Below are 18,366 nucleotides of genomic sequence, written 5' to 3'. Positions count from 1 at the left end.
CAGACATTCAGACGGTGGAGAAAAAAAACGCATAGGGGAATGGTTCCTATAGCGTCATCATGATCTGCCGCCCCCGCAAAAACCTTTAAAATGCCAGAGATTTCCCCGGATTTGAAGGTTCAACAGTCACTCAGGCTATTTTACCTCGATAACTTGCGCTACTTCTTCAAGTACCTTATATTTATTTGCCTTTGCTCAATTCCGATGTAAGTCATTAATCAAAGATGTTCAAGACTCCCGAGCCGAGCAGTCGTTGACAAGAAGGCCTTAGTTGCAGTTACGGAATCACATCTCGCCCATCATGGTGACTATCGAAACTTCAGAAGCTCCCGCTCCAGGCTGGAAATGCCCACAATGTGGACTCCCTGGGGTGCGTTTATCGAATGAGACTACCGACCGAGCGTACTACAAATGCGTTCCATGCAATCGCTCCCTGGGATTTTGCCCTTGCACCACACCCGGCGCCCGAACAACCTCAACATGCCCGTGTGGCGAAAACAGTGATGCCGAATCACCCGGCCTCGAGGAGGTGCCGCGAGGTGTCTCTATGCTTGCTACGAAGAAGCAATCGTTCAACCCACACAACCCGAACCCCGGATTTGATGAGGATTGGGAGTCAAATTGCAGCCCGGGCTTCATGGTTTCAAGATTCAAGGCTGTGGGCATGGAATTGCTTCCGAGTGCGTGAAAGTGATGCATTTTCTATTTTTCTTTTCCTTTTTGTTCATGTACCACCAGCGAGCTTTGTTTCATTTATCAAGACCTCATACTCGATTGTTGCCTGTCGAGGCGACGCTGACATTCTTTGAGTCAAAAAAGTTCATAAACATTAATTATATGCGTCAATCGTGACCTTGGGCAATCGATGAACACCATTCTCCATCAGCGTTATTTGCATAGCCGACTGTATCGGTTATCTATCGATCTAGTCAAGGGCTTTGGTCATTCGGAGTTAAGCATCTCGCTAGAAAGCGTATTTTAGCTTGCTCCATAATTAAAAATGTTATTTCATGGAATCATTTGAAAGTTGGAATATTACTAGTTGTCTGCGTGATTTACTTTACTTTCACTGTAGCTATCCATTAGCTAGGTATCGTAGTCCATGGTATGGAGGCCAGAGAAACCAGTCAACCATTTGCCAACAGAAGCGAAATAATCGCTGCATTATGAAAGTAGAGCTATATCACTCGCTTATTCAATCTCAAAATTATTTTCATCACTGAATTGTCACCCTAGGCATTCAACGCCGTCCTTTTTTCAAAACGCCCACTATAAACGTTCTCATAGTGAGTCGCACGTGAGCTTCAGATCAAAGGAAGGGCGAAGGTTGTCGAAGATAAAGCGCAATTGGCTTCTTCACCTTGTCAAGAAATTGGCCGCTTAAACTTTCAATAGAAGCCATTATGATGAATCTCAATTGAACAGAGCACAATAGAAGAATATGAATAAGGAGAATGAAGCGTTGAGAAATTCTCTAGCTTCTCCAGAGGGATGCATAATATGGCGCGTGGTGCTGTTGAGCGTTATAAAAGTGTTGATGGAGCTTGAGAGTCAGATATGAAAAATTGTTTGCACCCGAAGATTTCGAACATGATCGATAACCCCTTTTGAAGTACCAGACACCACTTTTACTGAGAAGCTTCGCAGAATTTACAGTCGGAATTAGGTGGGGGGATCATGCGCGGCAAGGATCGGGATTAGGAGAACACATGCACAGGATCGGAAATATCTACTTCAAGACTCATCCCCCGACTGTCCCTTAGCCTAACCCATTGGAATAAATCGTGGAAGAGAATTCAAGGAAAAAAATCAAGTATTTTTCTCTTCCTAATTCTCTTCATACTCCATACTTTTCCATACTTCTGAAATGGGCTGGCCCATGTGCAATTTGACCGAAGAAAATGAGGCTAGTGCGCGCCACAAACTTATCTCACACTTATATCTTACGGCTCTGTGCAGTTGTGGAAACTGCCCTCTGGGATCGCCGATTGGGCAGGAGTCGCGCGGATTATGGTCAGGGAACGCAACGTCTATAGAACTTCCAAAGATGTTCAAGGAGCGTTGATGGCCGAAGAATTGTCATTCTGTGTGACTCTCGCAGTCCGAGGACACGTTTGTGACAGTATAGCATATAGGCCGTTCATTCCCAACTGGCTTTACTGAAGACAAGCTTTCAAGTCGTTCTGTGCCAAGAGAGGCAACTTCGAGAATGGGTTGTTGCGACATATACGGAAAGCTATCTCTAGTAGGAAAATGAAATCGACACTCATATAAATATATCTTTGAGCATACAGTGCTCATTCCGTTTGCACAAAACGTGCGCGGAGAAGCCGCCGTATTCTGCGATCGACGCTCGGAGACTCGGAGATGCCTAATATGTCAAAGGGTCATTGACCTTAGTCATCAGTGAGTGGCGACATTGTCTCCGAATATCTTTCCGTCATCTCCGATCCACCTCAAGGGCTCCATTCGTTAATCGAGATATCTCCCCCACTGCCAGATATTTCCGAACATATTCATTCTCCATTTCTTGCCCGGCCCCCAATGGAGGACACTAGCTGTGAAGACCTTCCAAACGCCGAGGCTAACGGATCCGCCCCCACTCCCACTCCAGCCAAATCAACCTTCACCACATGGAACAGCAAGTCAACATCAGCTCGGGTTCACAACCGGCGACCCCGGCAGCCCATCAACTGTGCCCCATGTCGGCAATCAAAATTGAAATGTGACCGGCAGCAGCCTTGCGCATCCTGTAGGCGACGGGGCTACATCGATATCTGCACATATCTGGGCAGACAACGCAACACCCAACACAACACCCAACGTAGGATCCAACACAACCCCCCAGAGTCCACAGACTATGATTCCATCGCAAGATCGTCACCGGCCAGGCAAGGCTCAGTGCAAACATTGCCCCCAGATTCATCACCACAAAATTTTCAGCAGTTTATTCCCAATATCCCCCAACCTATCTCCAGTTCCCACGTGCCACAGCAACAGAATGACACCCACACACAATGGGATGCTCTCCTTCAACGTCCAATTGATAAAATGAGCCAGGCGGAAATAAATCAGGATCACCCTTTTACTCGCCCTGGAAACTTCTGCTTTCCATTTTCTTTCGGCTCCACCATTTCTCAAGAAGAACTGCTAGCCATGCTGCCGCCAGCAAACTGTTGCGACTACCTAATCACGGAGTACTTCGTGCGTTTGTCACCACTTTTTCACATTCTTCATGGTCCAACATTCCAAAAAGAGTATAATGCCTTCCGGACTAGTCCTTCGCAAGTTGATCTTTCTTGGTTAGCTTTATTATTCGCCATCTGTTCAGCAACCATAAATACAATGGAACCGGACGACGGCATTCATGGTGAAATCTTAAGCAGCATACTTGGGACTCTCAATGTTAGCAAACTAGCTTACCATTACCGAACTGCTGCTATGATATGTCTTTCACAAGGCCATTTCTTGATACGACATAGTCTAAGTACCCTGGAAGCGCTTCTCCTGCTGATATACACAATAAGTAATAATGAAGGAGCCGAGCATGCTTGGACTTTACTTGGTGAGTATTTACTTGTTTCTTCCTGAAGAAAGTATCAATTTACAAAATCATCAGGTATTGCTCTAAACATCGGTATCGCATTACGATGTAACATCGAAGAAGATGTTCAACGACTTGACTGTACAACCACACAAAGGCGGCGAAGATGCTGGGCTGGGATCTTACTCCTTCACACCTACCAAGCCACTTTTTTTCGGGATATTGATATGTCGTCTTTGCTAAATCTTGATGCCGTTATGCCAGCCGACGTCAATGATAACGATATCAAAACTGATGCCATCTTAGCTCCTTCAAGTCAGCCAACAGAGATGTCTCTGATGAGATTTAAGATCCAGATGTTCCAGCTGTCGACCAAGATTTGCCGTCATCTAGCAAGTCACTCGAAAGAAGACGAAGCTACACTCAGTATATTTGACAGTCAGGTTGCAGGGGAGCAAAGGCAATGGGATGCTGTATATCTTTTGGATGGATCTCCAAATCTCCTAGATTCATCAAGCTACGCACATTGGTGCATTTTACAACTCTACGCCCATCAGCTATATTTGCTTCTCCATCGCCCTTTCTGCAAACCATGCAGCTCACACTTTCGCTCGGCTTCCAGAGTAAAGTGTATCGTCTCTGGTAGAGCTCTGCTTGATGTCCACCGTCAGTTCTGTGAACTGCCACGTTTACGGCACTATCGATGGCTAGTATCGGGATTGACAAGCTTTTATGCCATTCACGGAGCCATGGCATTAGCATCTTGTCTCCTAGACGAGCCAGAGGACGTTGACCTTTCCCGCTATCGTGTCGATTTTGACTCTGCGGTTCATCGCATCGATAAACTCCGGGGTGAAAGCCCAGTTTGTGCTCAAGCATATCCTATTCTCAACCATCTCCAGTGAGCTTGGACCTCCCTATGATGATTGTCTATATAGTTTGGTTTACTGAATACTTTTTCGAAGATCAATGCTCTCGTCCCAGCAAAATCAGCCTGTACCAGCACCGGACGCTTTAGATTTTGGAGCCACTTTTGATACTTGGATCGATGGTGTGCAGTGGCTCAATCCAGAGTCTATCGACTGGGTAAGTAAATTATCTCACGTTAGTTACCATGCCTTCTAATACAGTTTGACAGAAATTTTGGGATACTTTTCTCAATGTCGATCTGGCTTCGTAGGGAGTTAAAGCGAGATTTCTCGCTCAAAGCATTTTCAATTAATTCGTGTGCTCGCATGCTGTGCAATATTCTAATAATATCTCACCTATTCTAGTCTCCGGACAATTGATATAATATTCAAGTATTCTCCGTAGGCTTCCTGTCTTCATAGTCTTCCGTATATTCTCGTAGCACTCATTACAGGCTGGATAAATTATGACGTGGGTATATCGGCACAGCCCATGAGGTGTTGTGAATCTGTCTATTGATTTGCTGGCGTTGAACAAGACAGAACCGAAGCACTGTCGTCATGAGGTCACTTTCGACAAGAGACAACTACCCGCTCTTAGCACGCCTTTTTCTCAGTTTTTTGACCGGCAAGGGGAAGAATTCTGATATTTCGCCGCAGCAGTTCGCGGAGCCAAAGAGTGGGCAAGGGCTGGAGTGTCAGCCACGTGAAGTGACACCCAGCTTTGTAACAACTCTTTCTCTGATGATTCTGGCCCCAGAGGTATAATGTGACTAATCTGCTGATTTCCAGTCCTATTCTAGATGGAAGAATTGCCAGTACCAAATATACTCGTGCCAATGATGGTCCTCGGTCTAAATGTTCCGGTACAACATAAGAAACTGAACCGGTAGGCCATACAGCGATTCTCAATGTGCATCTCGGAATAGGAAAAACATATTAAAAAATGGTGGATACAATTGATTTGTAGATCAGCGTGTCAAAGCAAATAAAGACAACCTTTCAATCTGGAGGCTAGGGAAAGTTCGATCTTAAAATTTGACATAAAAGAATAAAAATGAATAAGACAGAAGAAGCCAGCTTCAAGTAAGATTTCCAGCTCGAAACAGGTTGAAGGCTCTCCAGTGCAGATTCCTGTGCATCTCCAATATATTCAGGAAACGCAATTTTCTGCCCATTATCTAGTCACATGAACATTTTAATAGCACGAGAAATACCTTCAGAATTCTCGTAGATGTGCCAATGGCCAGTGTGGCGAAGAACCTCTAGTTGGGACTTGGGCAGTTTCTCATGAAAATCAATTACGACATTGACAGGCGATGTCTTATCCTCGTCGCCAGTAATGAAGAGGATTGGCATGTTCAGCTTTTCAACCGACAATGGCGACGTTATGCCTGCGAGTGCTGTGCAAGCTTTTGCGTAACCTTCTGGGTTTGTGGCAAGAAGAGACGACCGAACAGCAGCGTAAGCGACAGAATGGTAAATTTTGCTCGCGCTGGATGTTCCCGCTTTACTCACGGCATCAACAGTTCCCGAAGCCATCATGCCTTTATCTCTGACAGCCTGGGCACGGTTGGCCATTCCGACCTTTGCAGCCTCAGGAAGCGGGCAGGGTGGAGGTCCCATCAAAATCATCCTCTCAATCTTAGAAGGAGATTCGATTGCATAGGCCATCGCAATTAAACATCCCAGAGAGTGAGCAAACAAGGTTACAGAGGATGCCCCGGTCATATTGATAATACTCCCCAAGTCTTTAGTGAGACTGTCAAGTGTCACAACCGAGGAAATATTGGTTGGTGACAATCCGTGACCTTCGAGATCATAAACGTAGCTTGTATAGCGTTCCTCAAACCCTGGAGCTTTGATGATAGGAGTAAAATATTCAGTCGATGCCCCAAGACCATGTACAAAAACAGCGGTATCGGACCCGGTACCAGCCTTGCGAAGGTGGATTAGCTTCCCATCGAGCAGGGTCAGTCCAGCTCCACCGGCTGTGTTGTCTAGGTTGATAGTGGCAAGGTGAGACTCCAGTTGAATGCGTTTCGCAACCTCATTCTCAGCCTTCGGACCCGCAATGACGTTCGTAAGACAGCCCAGCCCAGTTACAGACACTTCCACTGAGTACCAAGCAAAGTATTAACTCCATTCTCATAAAGTAGCAAACAAAAAGAGTATGCTAACCTTTGTCGCCTGATTTCAGGAAACTGGCAGGATTCTGGCCGAAGCCAACGCCAGCAGGGGTTCCAGTGGCGATAATATCACCGGGTCTGATTGTCTGAGCTTCAGACACGGTTTTTACCAAATTCGCTATTGAGAAAATGAGATCATCCGTGGTTGCATCTTGTCGCTTCTCGCCATTGACAAACGTCTGAACTCGCAGTTTATTCGGAAGTGCACTTGCTGGAACTGCGATGGGTCCCTGGTCAAATGAATGAGTTTCCCTAACTCCCTTTATTCAATCGAATCATGCTTACCATTGGACAAAACGTATCAGGAGATTTCCCCAAATAGAATTGCTTGTGGTCTCTCTGCTTCTCACGGGCGGTCACATCTGCATGTGGACATTAGGAACTCGACATTTATTGTTATTTCGAAGATTTTCTGCTCACCATTTATAATTGTGTAGCCCCAGACATAGTTGTGTGCATCCTTTTCTTGAATCTGAAATCCCGGCTTACCGATAATTACACCAATTTCCCCTTCGTAGTCTAGGGTGCTTGGAAATCCGTGATGCGGGTAAATCGCGACACCACACGGCACAATACTTGTGGATCGCTTTGTGAATATAACTGGATGTGTGGCTATTGAGATCGTCAGTCTTTTCTGTCTTTCAGATTGCAAACTTATCAGATATTCTTACGTTGATCTGTTTTGTCGCTCGAGTCGTAGCCACTGCGATTGAACTCAACGGCATGGTCAACATAGTTTTTACCAACAGCCAGGATGTCGCGGTCGTCAATTGGAGCTTGAATGTCAACGCTTTTTAGGTGGAAGCTATCGCCATATGCAGCCACTGCATTGTCCAGTTCAATAATCTGGTACAAAGATGTGATAGGAGCACCAGAAAGCATGACCAGCGGTGTCACCATTGAAGAATCCAAATCCAAATGGCCTACGGGGGCTCCGGCCTCGTTCATCCAGGTATGTGATGTAATTGCTGTATTGAATTTTAGGCTGCGTGATTGGTGGCTGGGAAAGAGATCCGTCCTTTGAAAGGACCAAGTCTCTTGGTGAGGCTTTATGGATTCGACCGTTGATCATAATCATATCTAGCTTCGAGTGATCTTGGAGAATAGTGACATTTTCCAGAGGGTTCCCATCGACAATAATCATATCGGCGTAATAACCAGGTTGAACTTTGCCGAGCTCGTGCTCCTGCATGAATAGTTTCGCCACGCCAGCGGTAGCAGCAATAATCGCTTCCATGGGGGTGAAATCAAGCAACTTGACAAAATGCTCCAGGTCTCTAGCGTATGTGCCGTGAGGTGTCCAACCAAACCCGTAATCGCCGCCACTGTAAAATTAGCTGGAGTTCGCGAATGATTAGTCTGTCTTACATACGGCAAAACAGTGATTCCTCTTTGATGCATTTCTTTCATCGCGTTTATTGCAATTTCAAGCTCCATTTTGTATCCGGCTTGCTCGGCATCGTCGAATGAGTAACCAAAAGGTCCAGCTTCGAAGGTTGTAGCATAAAGCCAGTTCAGAGCCGGCGCAACAACGTGACGGTGCTTGTTCTTTTCAAGCTCATCCATTGTGGCTTCATCAATGTAACTTGCGTGGTAAATGACATCCACGCCATATTTCACGCACTGGGCCACAGCATCCCGTGCTCTGGCATGAGAACACACTCGTAGACCTAACCTATGTGCTTCGTCAACACAAGCTTGAGTTTCGGCCTCGTCGAGAAAGCTGTCCTGGGCGGCCCTAGCTTCAAGGATCTAGACTCAGGTCAGTCAATAACGCCGGAAGCACAATGTGTGCTATTTACCTCTTCTCCTGACATGCTTAGTTTGATCTGGTCTACCCCGAGATCCGCATGGTGACGAATGACCTCTCTCATCTCCAAAGGCCCTGAATAATATCAGTATCATGTTTCAACAGTCTGTGGTACTCGATCAAAGAAGCGAAATACACACCATCTGCGTAAGCAGTAATTCCTGGAGTGAGCTCACCCCCTCTTCTGGCAATCTCCTTTCCATTGGCAAGGTAGCGCGGACCGGGAATGCTGCCCTCATTGATCGCATCGCGGATAACACAGTCCAGTCTATCCTTTGCAGAAGCCGCACCATAACACCTAATTCCTCCTCGGTTAGATACGCTGAACTTGTTGTATGGGCCTAAAAGCAAAAGCCTCACATTGTATAACCAGAGTCGAGGTATGTCATTGCAGACCGAGCAGTGGTGATTGTATGTTCTTCTATATTGATCTCTCCAAGGTTGTCTAAATAATTCGGTGCAAAGTCAGAAAAGTGAGCTTGTTTGGGCTCAATTTTCTTTCAACTTACCTAAAGCCGATCCATTCCAGGTCAAATGGGTGTGAGCGTCACCTAAGCCAGACATGATAGTACGGCCATTGCCTTGAATAACGACAACTCCCGTCTCTTGTCGAAGCTTCTCAATGTCTGGCACTACTCCAACATACTGAATGCGCTCCCCTAGACACTTCTTAATTCGGGTTCAAAAAAAAAAAAAAAAAGATTTTTTACTCACCTTGTATATATAAATCACCGGTATAGGGCTTGGCGCCTGTGGAGTCCAGGCTAATATTGTTAGCATTATTTGAGGGTCAAAGAGATGATTCCGTCGAGTCGATACCCACATTTGTACATTCAGAATCAAGACCTTGGAATTGTCGGACGTTGCTAGAAGAATCAATAACGTCACACATATTGATAGATATTAGAAGCAAGGCTTTACCAGTCATACGATGAGCACGAGGCTGCAACGCAGGGTCAAACTGCACGTCCTCGTGGGGCGCTAACTTTCGTGTTGGCAGTGGGCTTCCCCAGTCAGCCATAGTCCTGGCAGATCGTTTGGGAGTTGTGGCCCCATTGGTTTGAATCTGATAAGGCAATACAGATTGGGCTATCCTGGATACCATATTGGCCACCGAGATAAATTAGTTGAAATTGATGGTTTTGAATAAAGATTCACAAAAACGACCGTCACTGAGATCAGTTTTGATGTTGAAATTATAACAAAGGGAATATGTGCGGAATCTGGCCCATATTTATACCCTTTACCATTGAACACAGCAAATGAGAGTCAAAACAGAGATCATCCTTTACTGATACTGGCTCTCCAGGTTTTCTCCGCAGTGCGGTGCTACCTTCTCCAGGTCTTGAGTGGCATTCATCGGACCATGCGAGGAAATAGTAATTCCGGATGTAGATCTCCGGATCAAAGAATCTTACGTAGGTTCCCCGTGGGGTAGTCGACGATACCACCTGTTTTGATTTGGAAATAACTATTGTCGCACATGACTGGTACCTTTGCCCCAAACGCCGCCATCTCCGAGATATCGGAGATGACCTCACCACGAAGCTAGAGATAGAAGTGATAGTCTTACGGTGAGCCCACACTTGCATATTTTGGTCCATTTGAATGAATAATATAACTGGTAGACATTTTCCAACGACGATACACCCCGATCAAATCTTTTGCCTGTACATTTCAAGGAAATCATGGATTTTTTCAGTCTACGACAAACCCCAAGTTTCGGTCTTACGTCTCCTCTAAAACACACTGTGATGCCTGACACATCTCACATCGAGAATACAACAATCACAGCAAAGAATTATCGGAGCAAAAATGACGCTTGTAATGTTAAAAAGCGGGATCCCGATGAACAACACAAAAAGAGTCGTCATCATTTTCATTCTCCATTCCAACGGCGTCATGCCGACCAGCACTTTCACGTACACAAAGACCAACAAATTCAATCCGTATCAAGCAACCTGCCATTATTTTCTGCTGATGAAGTTGGAAAGGCAGATGGAAGGGACGGCTCCCCAATATGTAAGGATTCTCGGCTCTTACCTGGCGAGGTAGCCTCGACCTGTCAAGGTGTTGACAAGTACAGGGATCGTAATTGATGATATCATTTACGATGTGACAAATTTCGCTAATGAGCATCCGGGAGGTGCAATGCCATTGAAAAACTTGGCAGGCATGTCATGTTCATGTACGTGATTTCATTTTATAATTTAAGAATATTATAGCAAGACTGACTAAATCGTAGGGCAGTTTCACAAGATACACAGCAAAAAGACTCTTGAAAATTTTGGATCAAGCTTAAGAATTGGACGAACAACCGGTGTACCTAACCCACATAAGGAGCCGAGATCTGGACTGCTCCGGCAACTTTGGCAATCTCATCACTTCTGATTTGTACTGTTTGAGACATGCACTTAAACACAATTTGATCTTGATCTATTTTTTCCATTACAAGATGCCGTATAAAGCTACTCTGGATATGTATATAGTTGTGCAATTCAGCAGCGACTCGATAGCAACTCATGTGCGATGAAAACCGCGGTACCGTATCAAAACGTCCAGATATGCCAATTTGTTTTAATAACAAAAAGGAAACCGACTCTTACGTGCTGGAATTAGAAACCTTCCACCTATTTTGTTAAATATACTCGAAATTCAGAAGTGAAGACCAATATTTTAGGTAGGGCTTGGCTGAGAGGCCTGAAACGTCATGTGCCCTGGCATAAGCCCCCGCAATCCGGAGGTACGCGGACATGAGCGGGGGAAGCACCAGCGGGGAAGCACGCCCCGCCCGGAGAAACCCAACCCCGCATAATCTCGGAGATGAGAAAATAACTCACTGTGAAAATCGAGTTGGAAGTACCATTTCCGTAAGAAGACATTCATCATCTCCGTGTCGGATTCCAAAGTCTTATCGGCGATCCATGTTGCCCAAATCGTGAGGCAAATACATATTTAATTTACTTAAAGCTCTGCGAATCCCCCTGTGCAACCTATCTTTACATCAGGAATTGTATCACAAGAATTCTTCAAACATGTCGGCTCCATTGACAAACTACGTTACTTACCTGGACCCCGAGCTTCATGTGCCTCGAGTTGGCCATCTCAAGTGGGATGATGAGACCATTCAACCTCTCGCATTTTTTTCTGGGGCACCGCTTGAGAGCTTGTATCAAATCATCGTAGCGGGTCACCACTCCACGAAACCGATCGGAGACCCGATCGCACTTCATTCGGTGCAATTACGACCTCCCTTCGCTGGCCGAGATATTCTTGCAGTTGGCAAGAATTATGCCGAACATGCAATTGAGTTTAACAAGTCCGGATATGACAATTCCGACAAGGCTGATCAGCCAAGTCACCCTGTGTTTTTCACAAAGCGTGCAACCTCCATCGTGGCGCATGGGGCTCCCATTGTTCACCATCCATCTTTCACCAAGACCCTAGACTATGAGGGTGAGATCGGTGTGATTATTGGAAAGGGCGGTCTTGGCATCAAGAAAGAAAATGCTTTGGATCATGTGTGGGGGTACACAATCATCAATGATGTGACAGCTAGAGAGCGTCAACGCGATCACAAGCAGTTTTTCATTGGAAAATCCGGTGATTCATTTTGCCCAATGGTAAGAAATTTGGACTATTCAATTAAAGTTCTTTCAAAACATTTACTCATTATATATTTCTTTCAGGGCCCGGTCGCCGTTCCCGCACACGATCTGCCTGGTATACTTCAGGTACAAACCTTTGTCAATGGTCAGGAGCGACAGAGAGCCACAACAAAAGACTTCATCTTTTCAATCCCCACTTTGATCGAGACACTTTCAGTTGGCATCACTCTTCAGCCAGGAGATGTCATTGCAACCGGAACTGTAAGACCCCACCCGTACTACCAAAGCAAGTAAGGCTTCTAACACGATACAAAGCCTGCCGGAGTGGGTTTTAGTCAGGACCCACCAGTATGGCTCCAGCCAGGTGACGAAGTCAAGGTATCTGTTACTGGTTTAGGGTCATTGATCAATACAGTATGCAAACCAAGCCCGTATGACTCCCTTGCACCTATACCAGATCACTTAAATATAGCGGATAACAATTTATCGAAAACCATCACTGGAGAGTGCCTCACTGTCATAAATGGGAAACGCCTTTTCTACAAGAAACAGGGCACTGGAAACAAGCCAATTGTCTTTATACATGGTCTCGGAAGTTCCAGCGAATTTTTCACGCCCTTAATCAATGCCCTCGACTTGAACACGTCGCATCGGTTGTATCTCATAGACCTCGAGGGCCATGGACTCTCACCTACTTCGCCACTGTCTAATATTACGATTGAATCTCTCGCGAACGACTTAAACGGCATCTTTGAGAAAGAAGATCTTTCATTCGCTTCTCAAGTCACGGTGGTCGCACATTCGATGGGATGCCTTGTCGCTCTCGACTTTGCAATCAAACACCCGGAGAAAGCCAAGAAGATCGTTCTTCTTGGCCCACCCCCGAATCCGTTGACCGCTCTTGCTGTGGACACATTCACCAAGCGTGCATCTCTTGTTAGAAGAAAGGGAATGCTTGCGGTTGCTGATACAGTCGCTACCGCAGGTACCTCACAGCGTACGAAAGTCTCACTTGGCTTCACAACTGTGAGACTTTCCCTGCTTGGAACTGAGCCCGAATCATATGCCAAGGCTTGCACTGCTCTCGCTGAGTGCAAAGCATTGCCAATTCAGTGTATCCAGGCGAAAACCTTGATAGTTACTGGCAACGAAGACAAGGTTAGCCCGCCTGCACTGTGTGCTTCTTATGCGGAACGTATTCCCCATTCATTGCCCCCTGTCGTCTTAGACAAAGTCGGCCACTGGCATATATTCGAAGACTTCCATGGAGTGGCCAATGCAATCAGTGATTTCCTGTGAGTTTTGTTGTCTCGCCAATCGTGTTCAATTCAAGGGTTCCGAGCTCTACAGGTGGAAACAGAGATACCGAGGGCGCTCTGAGGGGCGCACTGAGACATTTGTTGCTTGTATATGAAACCTGTCTGTGTTTAAAAAATGTCGACTCTCACCGGCTTGAACACGGTGCTTTGTCTATAACTACATTCCATTATGTGAAGATTGAATCAATTGTATATATAATTTCAAGGCTTTTCCCTAAGGCCATCCTCTTGTTGCATTGGGGAGAACGAGACGCCACCAATCGACCTCGTCATCTCCGGAAGCCATCTCCGACAGACATCTCCGAAAGTATCTCCGAAGGGCGACTGTGAACGAGGTCGGAGATATTATGGAACTCGGAGTTACTGACTCGTCAATGATTCCATCAAACATGTCAAACCAAATTCTATATTTCTTTGTACGAAGCCAACTCTTCGAAATCTCCGTATTCAATAGAAGCCTCCCCAGGTGGGTCCTCCAAGGAAAACCTTACTTGGAGACTTGATGGGTCGATCCGGTGGCTCCACCATTCCAAAATCGGTATTGAACATTTCACTGGGGGCGTTTGGGGTCTCTTGAATGGCAAAGGCTATAATTTAGGGGTGAAGAAAATCAAATTTATTTATCTATCCTCGTTCGCCATCTCCAAATTTTCCAGCTTTCGAAATATCCCCTCCTTTTCCTCCCAATTTGTTAACTCATAGCCTGTCCTATCATGACAGCTGGAGATATGACAACACAGTCTGATTCACCTTATCCAGATTGCGTGAAGAAGCGTGTAAGTAGGGCTTGCGACCGCTGTCGCCTGAAGAAGTCAAAAGTACGTCGGAAAGAGTAGGTGATGATTAGTGTATTGAGACAAACTAACTGAACAAAGTGCAATGGAGTCATCCCTTGTTCCCGTTGTCGTGCTGACAACACTATCTGCGTATTTGGCAAGCAGAAGCAAAAAGCCTTCGATAAAGTATACCCGAATGGGTAAGCAAGACACACATGCAAAACCACCATGAACTCCGCTGATCACCCACGTCTCCATGCTTCAGATATGTTGAAATACTCGAGCAACAACAAGCCTGGCTCGTTCAGGGTCTCCAGGAGCTCTACCACCGTACTGCAAAGGCTGAAGGTGGGCTTAGGGCCCAATTAAAGCCAGATTCGCAGGGTCACTGGCTTATACAGGATTTGCTTGTTCATTTAGGTATCTTCGATCTATCAAAGGCCGAGTATTTCGAAGAGAGCCCAGATATCCTTCAGCGTCGCCTCTGGAACGACAATTTGCAACCCCAAGTCTCTGAGACAAGCTCCGCGAGCGTCCTTTCTCCGGTTTTTAGTCCACTTTCGTCCCACAGTTGCTCCTCCATCTGCAGCGAGAGAAGTTGTCCAGTTCAACAAAATCTCAACCCCGTAACCAACATCGCCTCGAGAGATAACAGTGATGGGAATGTGCACCGTGAAGCCCAAGATCGCATGTGCATGCAAGGTGTTTCCAATTCGGTGAACGTACAAAGTGTCCCCCAGCGATTATCTGCTAGAAATGACCTTTGGCTGTCCGATGAGATGGATCTCAGCTTGATAGACCAAATTCCTCCGTCAACGCTCGTTTGGCCCCCTATGTCAATGGAACTTCCGCAGTCAAGCGAGTACGACCAAGTTTTCAAGCATTTCGTCAATCCGGATTTTATGGATGGCTCTTTCGACCGAGACTGTCTGACCTGGCCGGAGTTCTGTTTGTAGAGACCTGAATATAATAACGACCGCTATACGATTAAATGTGCTTCGCAATTGCCTTTTATTTCACTTGCATCTGTCTTTCCCCTTTTTTTGCTCTGTTAATTTCTCTGATCACCCGCTTCTCAATTTCATTTTATCGACGCTGTTTTAACCACCTACGTGAGGAATGTACATCCTCAACCAACCAACGTGACGTCCTTACTTGACCGTATCCCATGTACGATTTGCCATTCATAGATACTCCCAAAGCATGATCAATGTCTACAATCATTCCATATCCAAGCATGGCACCTTCACTATCAACAAGCGTTTTGAAAACAAGATTTTCGCAAATGTTTAAATCACGTGCATGTCCGATAAGCCTTATAGGTATTATAGTGGCGGGAAATATCGTACAGGAAGACCCAGAGTCAGCTGACAAAAACAGAGGCCTTTGAAACAAACAATTTGGCTTGTCAAGAAAAAGATCTGCCACATACTGAATATGGCAAATGGGGAGCTTGATATGAACCTCTATCGGTATGTGTTGCAAGGGTAACAGAAAGTGGTGGCGTGTGGATGATGTTCTCCGAAGATGTCTCCGATCCGGAGATAAGCCTTGACTGCATTCACTGGCACTCGAAAATTGGGAATACTGCTGGACGAAATTGAGAAATTTGAAAAGCAGATCAGATTTCTGCGCCCAAGGTCCCTTTTCATCGGCCAGTGCAATAAAACAAAACGCCTTATTTTACAAGTTGAGATAGCGGACAAGTTTCCCCCGGGCGTCTCTGCGTTCGACTCGTTGCCATATTTACCCTTTCCGGTATTGTGGTCTCCGAGGGCCCGATTCCTAAGCCCGATAATGAAAGCCGGGGATTCTCGGCCTCCGTCAAGTATCCGAGACAAACTCATTTATCATCATTATTTTGCCAGAAGTATATCCGATATTTCATCTGACTTTTGTGAGGTGAAGCTTATTCAAGATTATCAACTACATTATCCATCCCACTCACCTTTAATGACATCGGCGCGGGACATCCAAAGAGAGCCCATTGGCGCTGGAAGTGTGGTCGGAAAATCATGCGGAGTACAACGACTGGTTGAGGAATCTGCTAGCTGTGGCCCTTGCCAGTACGAAGCATTGAAATGCAACCGAGAAGATCCCTGCTTTTCCTGCATTAACGGGGGCTGTACTGAGTCCTGCGCATATCGTCAGAAAGTCTCCAGCCACGCATCTTCCTCTCTGGGTCTATCATCTGGAAAACACGATCGGGAGCCCGTTAGTCCTCAGTCGCAATGCATCGATATAGCCTGGGGCCAATCTGCACCGAGTGCTGCTTTAGAATATGGTTTCTTTTCCCATTCAAGCTGGGAATCGATCCTCCACCGGCCGGTCGAACCAAGAAATCACGGCAAGCAGGATATCTCTATTCAAGGGGCTAAATGCCCGCCATTCAATTTTAGCATAGGACCACAGCTCTCCATGCAAACATTTCTTGACATGCTACCCCCAACTCATTGCTGTGGTTACTTGGTGACACTATATTTTGGACGCTTGTCGCCATTATTCCACATTCTACACGGTCCTACCTTTCAGACACAGTTCTACGAATTTCTGAAAGCTCCTGCTCGGGCTGATCTCTCGTGGCTCGCCCTTCTTTTCGCTATTTGTTCGATCGCTACACATACTTTAGAGGAGGATGACCCGATAGTCACAGAATTGTGGCGAGAAGCTCCTCCGACCCAAAGCAACAGAGTTGCCGACCTCGCTTCTCGTTTCAGGGCAGCGGCTATGGTTTGTCTCTCTCAAGATAACTTCCTTTTTCAGCACCGTATTAGTACACTGGAAGCATTGCTTGTATTGATATACACTATCAACCATTATGAAGGGGTCGAGCGGGGTTGGACTTTGCTAGGTGAGATTTCGCCGATAGGCAAATGAACTGGACTTTTATTTAACCAGTGATCATAGGCATTGCTTGCAATATTGGTATTGCATTGAAATGCAATGTAATAGAGGAATCAGCTGGTTTCAAAGCAGGTCTCAACAGCATTGATATAGAGCGAAGACGTCGCTGTTGGGCCGGAATACTCATGCTGCATACATACCAGGCGATGTCCTGTCGTGATGTGGACATGTCTTTTCTCCTCAATTTGCCTGCCAAAATGCCTGCCGATGTGAACGATTGCGATATTTCGGAAACGATAATACGACCGCCTTCCACTCAACCTACTCAAATGTCAGTTATGATGTTCAAAATTAGACTCTTTCGTCTTTCAAGTCGAATTTTTGGCAGAATAGCCGGCGAATTAGACGAGGCTACATTGGTTGCCCTAGACGAGGAAGTCGCAGCGGAGCAGGAGCAGTGGCGCTCTGTATTTCTGTCGGATGGATTGCCAAGCGTGCTGGATAGGTCAAGCTACGCATACTGGTGCATTCTTCAACTTCATGCTCATCAGCTCTATTTAATTCTCCACAGGCCCTTCTGTCACAACCGAAATTCCCTACAATCTCGCCCAGACTCTGTCACAAGATGCTTAGAGTCCGGGGCAGCCCTATTGGATCTTCATGAACAGTTTATGGAGCTACCTCGGCTTCGCCAATACCGCTGGTATGTATTCGGTATGACTAGCCTGGCCGCAGTGCATGGTGCCATGGCTTTAGCCTCTTCTTTACTCGAAGGGGTGAATATCGAGCATGACGCAAAGAAGTATCACTTAATGTTGGACGCGGCGGTCTTGAGAATTCAGACACTTCAGGACCGAAGTCCAATATGTTTCAAATCAATGCCTATCCTTCTTCATTCATTGTGAGTCACGTCCCTACTGCTTTTTTAAAACTTTCATTCAGCTCACGAGTCGGCTTTCCTAGGTCAAGGTTATCGCAGAGCTGCACCCAGTTGAAAGAGATCGAAGACCACGAATTTGGAACCATTTTCGATAATTGGGTTGATAGAGTTCATTGGCTCAATCCCGAGCCGGCTGACTGGGTAAGCTGCATCCATGCGATGCCCATTCCTAAACTTGTACTAACGGGAATCACATCAGGAATTCTGGAATAACATATTAAATACCTCAAAAAATTAGAGCGCTTAATGATGTCGAAAATTATAGTAGCCCTATGTGTAGTACGTAATGCTGGAAAACCTCTATTATAAATATTCCTTTGTCCCTGTTATTTCAAGGGTTTTTCTCTGTCTAAAGCTTTCGTGATACGTGAGGCTAGCCTTCCGGCAGAAAAGATGGAATTTTTCTATGTTGCCCGCATGCTTTCAAA

General features: G+C 45.8%; 6 protein-coding genes across 6 annotated transcripts; 5 read left to right on the top strand and 1 right to left on the bottom strand.

Annotated features, from left to right (window-relative positions):
- Nucleotides 1–301: 301 nt before the first annotated feature.
- N7462_007727 (uncharacterized protein) lies at nucleotides 302–688 on the top strand (the record flags this gene model as incomplete). Its single annotated transcript, XM_057079445.1, has 1 exon — nucleotides 302–688. The coding sequence occupies one exon, from the start codon at nucleotides 302–304 to the stop codon at nucleotides 686–688; it is 387 nt and encodes a 128-aa protein (XP_056932115.1).
- A 3,113-nt stretch (nucleotides 689–3,801) lies between these two features.
- On the top strand, nucleotides 3,802–4,449 carry N7462_007726 (fungal specific transcription factor domain-containing protein; the record flags this gene model as incomplete). Its single annotated transcript, XM_057079444.1, has 1 exon — nucleotides 3,802–4,449. The coding sequence occupies one exon, from the start codon at nucleotides 3,802–3,804 to the stop codon at nucleotides 4,447–4,449; it is 648 nt and encodes a 215-aa protein (XP_056932114.1).
- A 1,188-nt stretch (nucleotides 4,450–5,637) lies between these two features.
- Nucleotides 5,638–9,472, bottom strand: N7462_007725 (fumarylacetoacetate hydrolase; the record flags this gene model as incomplete). Its single annotated transcript, XM_057079443.1, has 13 exons — nucleotides 5,638–6,569; nucleotides 6,634–6,871; nucleotides 6,927–7,003; nucleotides 7,062–7,253; nucleotides 7,313–7,465; nucleotides 7,569–7,966; nucleotides 8,014–8,393; nucleotides 8,444–8,526; nucleotides 8,592–8,792; nucleotides 8,961–9,110; nucleotides 9,166–9,215; nucleotides 9,275–9,317; nucleotides 9,373–9,472. The coding sequence occupies 13 exons, from the start codon at nucleotides 9,470–9,472 to the stop codon at nucleotides 5,638–5,640; spliced, it is 2,997 nt and encodes a 998-aa protein (XP_056932113.1).
- Nucleotides 9,473–11,486: 2,014 nt separating this feature from the next.
- N7462_007724 (bifunctional fumarylacetoacetate hydrolase/alpha/beta hydrolase family protein) lies at nucleotides 11,487–13,358 on the top strand (the record flags this gene model as incomplete). Its single annotated transcript, XM_057079442.1, has 3 exons — nucleotides 11,487–12,074; nucleotides 12,141–12,320; nucleotides 12,375–13,358. 3 exons carry the CDS (start codon nucleotides 11,487–11,489, stop codon nucleotides 13,356–13,358), a joined length of 1,752 nt encoding a protein of 583 aa, XP_056932112.1.
- Nucleotides 13,359–14,091: 733 nt separating this feature from the next.
- N7462_007723 (Zn(II)2Cys6 transcription factor domain-containing protein) lies at nucleotides 14,092–15,110 on the top strand (the record flags this gene model as incomplete). Its single annotated transcript, XM_057079441.1, has 3 exons — nucleotides 14,092–14,200; nucleotides 14,264–14,354; nucleotides 14,420–15,110. The coding sequence occupies 3 exons, from the start codon at nucleotides 14,092–14,094 to the stop codon at nucleotides 15,108–15,110; spliced, it is 891 nt and encodes a 296-aa protein (XP_056932111.1).
- Nucleotides 15,111–16,107: 997 nt separating this feature from the next.
- On the top strand, nucleotides 16,108–18,079 carry N7462_007722 (fungal specific transcription factor domain-containing protein; the record flags this gene model as incomplete). The annotated part of the gene is made up of 3 exons (XM_057079440.1): nucleotides 16,108–17,005; nucleotides 17,053–17,899; nucleotides 17,941–18,079. Coding segments are annotated over 3 exons (1,884 nt in total), but the record flags the coding sequence as incomplete, so codon positions are not given.
- Nucleotides 18,080–18,366: the final 287 nt, after the last annotated feature.

This window comes from Penicillium macrosclerotiorum, assembly GCF_028827735.1.
Source record: "Penicillium macrosclerotiorum strain IBT 26536 chromosome Unknown utg000007l_segment0_segment0, whole genome shotgun sequence".
NCBI classification, from domain to species: domain Eukaryota; kingdom Fungi; phylum Ascomycota; class Eurotiomycetes; order Eurotiales; family Aspergillaceae; genus Penicillium; species Penicillium macrosclerotiorum.
This window is presented reverse-complemented; position numbering and strand designations above follow the sequence as displayed.